Source organism: Mustelus asterias, chromosome 19, assembly GCF_964213995.1.
Source record: "Mustelus asterias chromosome 19, sMusAst1.hap1.1, whole genome shotgun sequence".
In the NCBI taxonomy this organism is placed as follows: Eukaryota; Metazoa; Chordata; class Chondrichthyes; order Carcharhiniformes; family Triakidae; genus Mustelus; species Mustelus asterias.
This window is the reverse complement of record NC_135819.1, coordinates 54,699,312-54,711,477: the sequence shown is the minus strand read 5'-3', so window position 1 is coordinate 54,711,477 and position 12,166 is coordinate 54,699,312. Positions and strand designations below refer to the sequence as shown.

Genomic DNA, 12,166 nt, shown 5'->3' with positions numbered 1-12,166 from the left:
CAATCAAAAACACTATGACTCTTAAGAATATGGGGTTAAAGAGATCAAGGGATATTGGGGCGGTTGGGAGTCAGGATCAGGGTATGGAATTTGATGACCAACCACAATCAATTAATGGCAGAGAAGGCTTGAAGGACCGAATGGCCTACTCCTGCTTCTATTTTCTATGTATGTTGGGGCGGCACGGTGGCACAGTGGCGAGCACGACTGCCTCACAGCGCCAGGGACTGGGTTCGATTCCTGGCTTGGGTAACTGTCTGTGTGGAGTTTGCACGTTCTCCCTGTGTCTGCGTGGGTTTCCTCCGGGTGCTCCTTTTTCCTCCCACAGTCCAAAGATGTGCGGGTTAGGTGGATTGGCCATGCTAAATTGTCCATTTGTGTCAGGGGTAAATGGGGGTTGTGGGGATAGGGTCTGGGTGGGATCATTGTCGGTGCAGGCTCAATGGGATGAATGGCCTCCTTTTGCAGGGATTCTATGTTTCTAACATTCATTTATTTGTTTATGTATTTATTAGTGTCACAAGTTGGCTGACATTAACAATGCAATGAAGTTACTGTGAAAATCCCCTAGTTGCCACACTCCAGCACCTGTTTGGATACACGGAGGGAGAATTTAGCACAGCCAATGCATCTAATCAGCATGTCTTTTGGACTGTGGGAGGAAATCGGAGCACCCGGAGGAAACCCACACAGACACAGCAAGAACGTGCAAAATCCATACAGACCCAAGCCGGGAATCGAACCCAGGTCCCTGGTGCAGCGAGACATCAGTGCTAACCACTGTGCCGCCCATAAGACTAGGAGTCAGCCATTTTGCTGCTGGAGCCTGTTCTGCTATTCAATAAGATCATGGTTGATCTGCAAACTTAGCCACTTACCTGCCTTTACCCCATATCCCTTAATACCTTTAGATGATAAAAATCCATCAATTGCAGATTTAACATTTGCAATTGATCTAGCATCAATTGCTGTTTGTGAACTCTTCCTTAGTTTTATTCCTGAAAGGTCTGGTTCTAATTGTTAGAATATGCTCCTAGCAGAAATGTTTTCTCTCTTCCTTATCTGTTCACTTTAATACCTTGAGAGCTTTGATCAAATCACCTCTTATTCCTCCAAATTCCAGGGAATACAAATGAGGTTATAGCTGGGCACATAGAAAATTACAAGGTAATCGGGAAGAATCAGCATGGATTTGTGAAAGAGAAACCAACGTTTAACCAATTTTTTGGAACTCTTTGATGGGGTAACATCTGCTGTGGATAAAGGGGAGTCTGTAGGTCTACTGTACTTAGACTTCCCGAAGGAATTTGATAAGATTATTGCAGAAAATAAAAGCTCATAAATAAATATATAAATATTTTATATATATAAATAATATATATATATATAAAATATATAATTATATATATATATATGGATAAAATGGCTGTCTGGCAGAAAACAGGCTATGCAAAAATGGGTCATATGATTGGCAAGATGTGATGAATGGAATCCCTCAGGGGTCTGTGCTGGGGCCTCAACTTTTTACAATTTATATCATTGGCTTACATGAGGGGAGGGTGAAGGCACGGTAGCTAAATTTGCTGATGACACAAAGATTGGTAGGAAAGTACTTTGTGAAGAGGACATAAGGTGGTTGTGGATAGATATGGAGACAAACATACAAATTAGGAGGAGGCCACTCAGCCCTTCGAGCCTGCTCAACCATTCAAGACCATGGCTGATCTGACTAACTTCAATTGCCTATCCCCACTAACCTTTCACCCCTTGATCATCAAGAATCTATCTAGCTCTGCCTTAAAATATTCAAAGATGCTGCTTCCATTGCCTTTTGAGAAAGAGTTCCAGAGACTCATGGCCCTCAAAGAAAGAAATTCTCCTCTTCTGTCTTAAATGAGCGACCGTCCTCTGGTCGGAAAGTTGGTGCAGGAGGCCTACAGTGCAGAGTGGCCTCCTTCTGCACTGTAGGGGTTCTATGACTCTTTATTTTTAAACAGTGACCCCTAAGTTCTAGATTCTCCCACAAGAGGAAATATTCTCTCCACATCGACCCTGTCAATACCCCTCAGGATCTTAAAGGTTTCGATCATGTCACCCTTACTCTTCTAAATTCTAGTGGATACAAACCTAACCTTTTCAACCTTTCCTCATTAGACAACCTGCCCTTTCCTGGTATTAGTCTAGTAAACCTTCTCTGAACTGCTTCTAATGCATTTACACCTTTCCTTAAATAAGGAGACCAATACTGTACACAATATTTCACATGTGACCTCACCAATGCCCTGTACAACTGAAGCATAACCTCCTTACTTTTATAATCAATTTCTCTCACAGTACATTATAACATCCTATTAGCTTTCCGAGTGACTTGCTGTACTTGGATAGCAGCCTCTTGTGATTCATGCATTAGGTCACCCAGACCCCTCTGCACCTTAGAGCTCTGCAGCCTCTCACCATTTAGACAATTAGCTTTTTTTTTGTTCTTCCTGCCAAAGCAGACAACTTCATATTTTGCATAATGTGATGTATAGTAAAGGCAAATGTGATATTGTCCATTTTGGCAGGAACAACAGAAAAGCAGCTAATTATCTAAATGGTGAGAGGCTGCAGAGCCCTTACTGTACACCACATTATGCAAAATATGAAGTTGTCCATTTTGGCAGGAAGAACAAAATGACTCAGTATTACTCTAATGGAAAATGGCTGCAGAATTCAGAGGTGCTAAGGGAGCTAGGATAGTGACAGTATGAATAGGAGGCTTAGGCAGATGAATGCCTGGCTTGAGAGCTGGTGCAGGGATTTTGATTTTTGGATCATTGGGATCTTTTCTGGGGAAGGGCTGACCTGTTCAAGGGTTACACCTGAACTGGAGGGGGACTAACATCCTGGCGGGGAGATTTGCTTGAGCCACTCGGGAGGGTTTAAACTAGTTTGGCAGGGGGGTGGGATCCAAAGCAGTGGGGAGACAGAAGAGAAGTTTGAGGACAGCACAGAAGTTAAAGACAGCACATTAAGTAGTAAAGGCAGTGTCAGTAATCCTCGTACCAGACAGATCAGGCAAAAGCAAGACAGAGAAGCAAGGGAAGTCCAGATTAAACTGCATTTATTTCAATGCAAGAGGCCTGACGGGCAAGGCAGATGAACTCAGGGCATGGATGGGTACGTGGGACTGGGATATTATAGCAATTACTGAAACATGGCTAAGAGAGGGACAAGACTGGCAGTTCAATGCTCTAGGGTACAGATGCTATAAGAAAGATAAAACAGAAGGTAAGAGAAGAGGGGGAGTTGCACTTTTGATTGGGTAAAGCATCACGGCCGTACTGTTTCTGTTCCCATCTTATGCTCCCTAATTCTCGCCTAATCGCATCATAATTACCCCTCCCCCAATTATAAACTTTGCCCTGCCATACGGCCCTATCCCTCTCCATTGCAATAACGAAAGACACCGAATTGTGGTCGCTATCTCCAAAGTGCTCTCCCACAACCAAATCTAACACTTGGCCCAGTTCATTTCCCAGTACTAAATCCAATGTGGCCCCACCTCTTGTCGGCCTATCCACATATTGTGTCAGGAAACCCTCCTGCACACACTGTACAAAAACTGCCCCATCCGAACTATTCGACCTATAAAGGTTCCAATCATTCATTTATTATCCAATCAACTATTATCCAAAGCTACCTCAAATATAAAAATTGGAAATGCTTTACAAGACAGGCAGCTCCTGTCTCGAGACAGAAAGAAAAAAAGAGAGAGAGAAAGAAAAAAAGAGAGAGAGAGAGAGAAACAGTTACTTTTTCAGGTCAATGGCCTTCTGTCAGAACTCTTTTGATTTAGCGGGCTTAAACAAGTAGAGAACGAGGGAAAAGGGATGTTGCTTACGGGTCTCCAGACCTCCTCCTGTGGCACTCGGTCATAAGCTAGATCGATGCATTGGCGACTGATTTGTTTAAGAAAGGAAGCAATAATAGATCATTAAGAGAGGATATTTATTAGATTGATACCGGGGATGAGTGGGTTGTCTTTTGAGGATGGTTTGGACAGACTGGGTTTATTTCCACTGGAGTTTAGAAGAGCGAGCGGTGAATGGTCTTGACAAGGTGAACGTGGAAAGGACATTCCCTTTTGTAGGCGAGTCCAGAACTAGGGGGCACTATTTTAAAATTAGGGGTTGCCCTTTTAGGACAAGAGATGAGGATTTCTTTTCTGAGGTTTGTGCGACTTTGGGGCTCTGCCTGAGAAGACGGTGGAGGTGGGGGTCATTGAATATGGGGGGGGGGGGGGGGTGTAGATGGAAACATGTAATTTGAAACAAAAAAATAGATTGGCAATGATCCTGTTGAATGGCGGAGCAGGTTCAAAGGGCCAAATGATCTAATTTTGCTCCTATTTCCTATGTTCACGTGCATGTCTGTAATCCTAGTTTGTGTAATTCCCTCATCATTCAACCTTTAGGAATCCAGGTGGTCAAGCTTCCGGCAGAGCAAATGATCCACATTCTACATAACGTGGGCATCTTTCCTAGCTTACTGCCCATTGCCCGCAACGCGGGAGAAGATTCCCAGCGGCACCCGAGAGCAGAGTTTCCACGCGGAGATGTAGCGGAGGTTTAAAAGAAATACTCTCACAATGACCTCAAGGGTGAACATGCTAATTAGGCGATACAAATCCAATCTAGTTTATCTACCCTCATGTCTTACCTGTCCATCCTCCTCAGATACTAGCAGCAGAGGAATGAGACATTCAGGTTCACTCGCTTGACCAGCTTCATCAACGAAAACATGAGTAAAATGTCCGGTCCTTCGATTAGAAAAGAAAACAAGAAGTGGATAATTACGGTTTTTCAGTTTTGAAGGAGAAATTCTGCATTCTTTTCACCAATCAATTGAAACAAAATAAAGATCCTAAACCAAACTAGCTTTCCCAGATCATGTTAGCTGTTTTGGCATCATAAAGTAGGTTTTGGTAAGTTCCACTAGTTCTCATAACCTTCCAGAAGCGCACACCTTCAGAGGTAATTATTTGTGACTTCTTTCATTGAAATAACGCACACAATTCGGAATTATACTGTATAAAAATATTCACAAGGAGTTTCTCAGTGCAGATAATCAATTCATCTTTTCTGTTGATTACTTTTTACAAAGACAAATTGAGAAAAGAATGATGGCCAACGTAAAGGGGAATCGCAAAGTCTTCTATTAGGTACATAAACAGTAAAAGGAAGGCAAGAGGAGGAGCAAGACACGGTGGCACTGCTGCCTCACAGCGCCAGGGACCCGGGTTCAATTCGTAGCCTAGGGTCACTGTCTGTGCGGAGTTTGCACATTCTCCCCATGTCTGCATGGGTTTCCTCCGGGTGCTCCGGTTTCCTCCTACAGTCTGAAAGATGCGCTGGTTAGGGCATTGGCCATGCTAAATTCTCCCTCAGTGTACCCGAACAGGTGCCGAGTGTGGTAACTAGGGGATCTTGACAGTAACTTCATTGCAGTGTTAATGTAAGCCTACTTGTGACAATAACAAATAGACTTTAAGACTGATTAGGGAGCAAAAATGAGATTTACACACGGAGATAGGGGCATGACTGAGGTGTTTAATGAATATCTTGCATTGTCTTCACCAAGGAAGCAGATGCTACCCAGGCCACGGTAACATGGGAGGGAGCTCTGTCACTACAAAGATTCAAAATTGATAAGTGGGTTTTGGAAATACTGTTGGTTCTTAAAGTTGACAAGACACTGGGACCGGATGAAATGCATCCAAGGGTGTTGAAGCAAGTGAGTATGGAAATTCAGGGGCACTGGCCATAATCTTTCAGTCTTCCACAGACTTAGAGGAGGTGCCAGAGGATTGGAGATTTGGAAACATTACACCCTTATTCCAAAAAGGTTGCAAGAATAAGCCCAGCAATTACAGACAAATTAGTTTAACTTCAGTGGAGGGAAGCTTCTAGAAGCAATTATCGGGATAGAATTAGTAATCGCATTGACATGTGTGTGTTAATTAGGAAGAGCCAGCATGGATTTCTTAAGGTGAAATCCTGTTTAGTTAACTTGAAGAACATGGAGCGACAATATAAAATAAAGTGTACAACTAAGTGTACAACTGCAGGAGCAGAGGGTCCTGCATTTATGTGCATAATTCTTTAGAAGTGGCAGGACAGGTAGAGAGAGCAGTTAATAAAGCAGATTGTATTCTGGGTTTTATTAATAGTAGCACAGGGTAGAAGAACAAGGAGGTTATGCTGAACTTGTGCAAGACTCTAGTTAGATCTCAGCTGGAGTATTGTGTACAGTTCTGGGAGCTGTATTTTAGGAAAGATGTGAACACATCAGAGAGAGTGCGGAAGAGGTTTATAAAAGTGGATCCAGGGATGAGAAACTTCAGTTAGGAGGATAGGAGAGGATGCGACTGTACTCTTTGGAGAGGAGAAGACCGAGAGGAGATTTAATAGAGATGTTCAAAATCTTGAGGGGGCTGGACTGAGTGGATAGGGAGAAACTGTTCTTGCTTGTAAAAGGATTAAGAATGAGAGCGCACAGATTTAGAGTGATTTGCAAAAGAAGAAAATTTAAATGATAAAAACATTTTCACACAGCGAGTGGTTGGGGTCTGGAATGCACTGCCTGGAAGTGTGGTGGAGGCAGGTTCAATCGAGGCATTCAAGAGGGCATTGGATGATTATTTGAATAGAAACAATGTACATGGTTACAGGGGAAAGGCAGGAGTGTGACACTAAGTCATAATGCTTACTTGCAGAGCTGGTGCAGACACAATGGACTGAATGGCCTTCTTCTGCATTGTAACAATTCAGTGATTCATTATGCTGTGATGAAGGCAAATGGCCAAGTACCAGTCCAAACAAAGTCCCTTCATAATCTAGCAAAATGTTAAATGACTGCATCGCTAGCTTTCTTACATGTTTTCAAATGTTTTCCTATTGGTGCATTTTGAAAACTTTATAATACACAAGAATTTAAGTCAAACATGAGAATTCATATTCACAACACACATTTCCAAAAATGCAAAACCCTAACTGGAATAGATGACATTTCTTCTTACAATGATTTATAGCTGCCACCCTCGAGAACAGGATGCATTACACTGAGACAGCTTTATGCAAGCATGATACAATAGAAATCCAATACAGAATATTTAATAATGCATGCTTCATTGTACCTTAATCCAATCTGGTAGAATAATCCAGCCGTACTACACGTGCTTATTATGATCCTGTAGCGTGCTGCATCCCAAAGGTCTTCTCCATCTTTACTGTACAGTTGTACAATTTCAGGTATGTACTGGCAGGAAAGTAAAAACGGGCAGAGTCAGGAAGCAAATTGCCAGCTCTGATAACATCTCTTTTGTGATGCTGTTTATGACCAAAACATGGGTTCTCCAAGATTCAACTGATTAATCCAGTGAATTTCACTGAAACATTGAGCGTGAAACTCCATTAATATTTCTCTGCCTAATGTGAAAACATTCTACGTTCTCATTTTTGGGGGCCTTTGTCACCATTGGGCAAAGTTATCTTACACTGGTCAGTGTTTTACGTGCTGGCTGTTCTGAAGGTGGATGGAGCGGAGGATGCGAATGAGGATCTCTGAATTATTTTCAAGTATAGCTCTTCCAAATGATCAGCATTAGAAAATGAGTAAACAGTGTTATTTAAGGAAAAACATTCTACTGTATAAAAATACTGCAAAATGAAAAAGGCAAAGTTAAAGCTAAGGAAAATAATCTCATTATAAATTCATAGAATCCTACAGTGCAGAAGGAGGCCATTCGGCCCATCAAGTCTGCACCGACCACAATCTCACCCAGGCTCCATCCCCACAACCTCATGCATTTACGCTAGATAGTCCACCTGACATTAAGGGGCAAATTAGCATGGCCAATCCACCGAACGCGCACATCTTTGGACTGAGGGAGGAAACGGAGCACCTGGAGGAAACCCATTCAAAATTAATATTTTTAAAAAGCTCAAAACCACAAAGTGAAAAATGAAAATTATAGACAAGTACGATTATTCAAACATTAGCTATCAATCCTGCAACTGATGTACGAGATACGTTGCTTATCTAGATCTTGTAGCATTTTAAAGCAGTCAATGCTTCCAAAATGGCATTTTTCCTTCTTGCACTTTTTCCTCTCCATCTCTTCTGATGCTGAGACTCCTGCTGGAGTTCGATGCCAGAAAAAAAACCCGGCAACAATTTACTCAGGTGGCCATTCTTCATGTGTGAAAAGAGCTCTGATACCCAAGTCAAGCCCAATCCCACTGTCCCCGGTGATCTACACAACTGCAAAGAGGTGACTCTCACAAAAGTAACAGGTTATTTATTAGTCACAAGTAGGCTTACATCCACACTGCAAAGAAGTTACTGTGAAAATCCCCTAGTCACCACACTCCGGCGCATGTGCGGGTACACTGATGGAGAATTTAGCACGGCCAATGCACATAACCAGCACGTCTTTCGGACTGTGGGAGGAAACCAGAGCACTCAGAATTCCAGGGACCCGGGTTCAATTCCGGCCTTGGGTCACTGTCTGTGTGGAGTTTGTACGTTCTCCCCGTGTCTGCGTGGGTTTCCTCTGGGTGCTCCGGTTTCCTCCCACAGTCCGAAGATGTGCGGGTTAGAATGATTGGCCATGCTAAATTGATCTTTAGTGTCATGGGGATTAGCAGGGTAAATGTGTGGGATTATGGGGATAGGGCTGGGTAGGATTGAGATTGGTACAGATTCAATGGGCCGGATGGCCTCCTTCTGTACTGCAGGGATTCTATGATGATTTTAATCTAGGCTAATACAGGGTCCTGGGGTTTTAATGATGTCTTGGGAATTGCTGAGTGGAGCTTGATTGACAGTTTATGTCATGTGGCTAGGGAACAACTGCGCTCCACAGAAAAGGCCAGCTTTTAGTTTTATTTTCTGTTTCGACTCGAGACAGAAAGTAGTTATTCTCTTGTTATTCTCTCTCTGATGTTGGCAATTCTGTCATCTGTTAGTTGTTGTTAGAAGCTTGTGGAAGAAGGCAGTGTGTTTCTGTCTCTCTCTCTCTCTCTAGAGGTGTGCTGAAAGTTCCAGGACTGGGAAGCCGCAGAGATTTGATCCAACATTCAAAGGACCAATTCAGAGCAGATGGAACAAAGCTGAAAACCCAGCATCACGCGAGCAAACTTGCTTTCTGTGCCAAGTCTAGAAAAGGGTGTATGTTTGTGGGATGCTGTCTGACTTGGAACAACATAGATAGCTAGGTATAAGGTATACCTGTTAAGGTATATTCTGTATCAGGTTCGAATCTTATAATTGGTAAAAGTTATGCTAAATTCTGTGTGCTATATTTTAACTGTGCTCTTAAATAAACTTTGTTTGTTAAATACGTAACATCATAGAATCTCTACAGTGCAGGAGGCCGCCATTTGGCCCATCGAGTCTGCACTGAGAACAATCCCACCTTGGCCCCATCCCAGTAACCCTACATATTTACCTTGTTAATCCTTCTAACCTACGCATCCCAGGACACGGAGGGGCAATTTAGCATGGCCAATGCAACTAACCCGCACATCTTTGGACTGTGGGAGGAAACCGGAGCACCCGGAAGAAACCCACACAGACACGGGGAGAATGTGCAAACTCCACACAGATAGTGACCCAAGTCAGAAATTGAACCCAGGTCTCTGGAGCCGAGAGGCAGCAGTGCTAACCACTGTGCCACCGGTGTTGCTTCCTAGTGGGTCGCTTGAATCATATCTGGAGTGAAACACGTTTTGGTTACCCATGCCAAATTCAAATGTAAAAACTTAGGGTTTAGGCTATCTTTATAAAACACCTTGGGGTTTCTGGCCTGGATCGTAACACTACTAAACTCACTATGAACCAGAGATAAAACCTGGAATTTTCCTGGTAGGTAAGCCCTCAGTACCATTCGAGATAGTATATTTAGCATTTGTTGCACTATAGGAAATGACACTCGCAAGTGTATCTATGTTTTACAAAGACACTTTCATTTTATATTAGTTTTTTTGAACAAAGATGCACTTGCGAATGAGAAGGGGCTTTTTTGATGCCATTTCCTACAGTGTAACAGATGGCAAGTGCAATATTTTGAACAAAAATACCCACATGTAAGAATACCTAAATCAATCCACAACACTAATTTTCCACAGGTTGAAAATTGCCTCTCAGCTATCTGATGGTCAGCACACACGTTTGATTTATATCAAAAGGAATAGAATTGAAGTGTGTGCATCGTGGACGCAGAGATATTACACAAAGTCAGAATATACCTTATGCATTCAAAAATACTGTGCTGTAGTTATCAACAATCTCATGGAGGTTAAAATATAGTTCTAGCAATTACAGCAGTATTTTGTTTTAAGTAGCTGTCTTTGAAACTGTTTACGTGTCGCAATTTTAAAAACACGTCCGATAAAAGCTCTATAAATAACTCAAAGAATGTTAGTTTTAATGTCTATTGCGGGGATCAGTATGTAAATGTATCCTTGGGTAGGTGATCATCCTGTGATGTGATTATTCTGTAGACAGTATCGCAGACATTGGAGGCCACTGTGGGAGGGGAAATTCAATCTTTAATTTTTCTTTCTCCAGCAACTGAATTGGGAAATGATCAAAAGATCCTGGTTGGTTGAGTCCACACTGACGTACTTACTGTGACTATAATTTAAGGATTTAATTTCACCAATACTGTTGCTGTAAAATAGCCAAATATTACCGCTGCAGAACAAACTACAGGAAATCTCAAAATTACAAATGTTTTGGTTTGGAAATGTGAAAAAGGGGTGTTTAAGGTTCATGTACAAGTAGCAATTCTAAGAATATTGCTAGCTGGATGCCGATGAAGGTTCAGCTTGGGAGCGTGGGTGATTTTATGGGGAATGATATTGGGAATGTCTAGTGACCATGCTAAAGTAATGTAAAGAACTGTCCAGCATGCACTGCACAAAATGGGGACAAGAGAGAAAATCAGAATAGGTAAACTGATCAAAAGGATCAAGGGAGGCCAAAGAGAATTGGTGTATAATTGTAACAGGAAGGTATGAAGAGTTGCAACTGTTATTAGATAGAACACTTTTGTTAACAAGTAGAAAGAATAGTTGTAGTCTATCACTCTTTACAATTTAAGGATGGTTCCTTCTCATTAAAACCAGAAAGATTTTTCCTGTCCCGCCAAAGTGTTTCCTAAAGATTTTATCCAAAGTGAGATATCATACCTCTATGGGTCTGCAAGTGGCATTAACTCGTACCATGTCTCCATGTTTCAGCAAATTACTTTCATGTAAACGCAAACACAGCAGGTCAGCAGCACTGTTGGATGGAGCAGAAGCCAAAATCCGACTGTCTGGTAAAGTGAAGTGAATCTAAACAGAAGCAAAAGCCCTTTTACAACTCCAGCACTGAGCTCTTCCTGCACCAGACAAAGCAATAAAAATCAAAAACGTACAGAAAACTAGCACTTAGCAACTCTTCCTGAAACCTCATGCATTTTCAGATTTGCTCCCCAGTGTCCAAAATTATGGCCGTTTCAGAGGGAATGTTATTGCAATTGGTTAATCTGCAAATGAACTCCATTTCAATAAAACCTGGGCATATTTATGAATTTCTCACTTCATCAAGTATATCTGACTGAGCAAAGACTTCTGAGAATGTTATCAATGAACGGATTCCTAAACAATCTAGACTAAATAACAGTATTAGGTTGGGGCTGATATGATGGTATGGCATAGTCATTGCTTCGTAGAGTGGCAGGACACAAGTTTGTGCACATGGTTCCTGTGAAGGCAACTTACCAATGTCAGCTGTAGAATGTGAGAAAGTGCTGAACTAAGGTCAGACACTTCTGCACAGGAAGAAGTCAGTCCAGGGAAAGTCACATCCTTGTACTAACTTCAATGGAGGCCAAATCAGAAATGGCAGATCAATGAAAGAAAGTGGACAAATGCCTTGGTACCCCCACTGGAACGGAGTGTTGGCTTGCCTTAAACGCAAAAGGGGCAAACCCATCCACGCTTACAGAATGGAAGTCACCAGAGGCTGAGTAACCACATGCAATGGTAAAATGAATCAATGTCCATAAACATAGAACATAGAACAGTACAGCATAGAACAGGCCCTTCGGCCCACGATGTTGTGCCGAGCTTTA

The 12,166-nt window shown here is 42.2% G+C and overlaps 1 protein-coding gene across 1 annotated transcript in view; it reads right to left on the bottom strand.

Annotated features, from left to right (window-relative positions):
- Nucleotides 1–12,166, bottom strand: part of mov10l1 (Mov10 like RNA helicase 1) — a 70,567-nt gene that overhangs the window by 19,505 nt on the left and 38,896 nt on the right. Inside the window, exons 17-19 of the mRNA XM_078234616.1 lie at nucleotides 11,238–11,384; nucleotides 7,178–7,299; nucleotides 4,702–4,801 (exon numbers count right to left, since the gene is read on the bottom strand). Coding sequence (XP_078090742.1) covers nucleotides 4,702–4,801; nucleotides 7,178–7,299; nucleotides 11,238–11,384 — 369 coding nt within the window. The remainder of the gene's footprint in view (nucleotides 1–4,701; nucleotides 4,802–7,177; nucleotides 7,300–11,237; nucleotides 11,385–12,166) is intronic.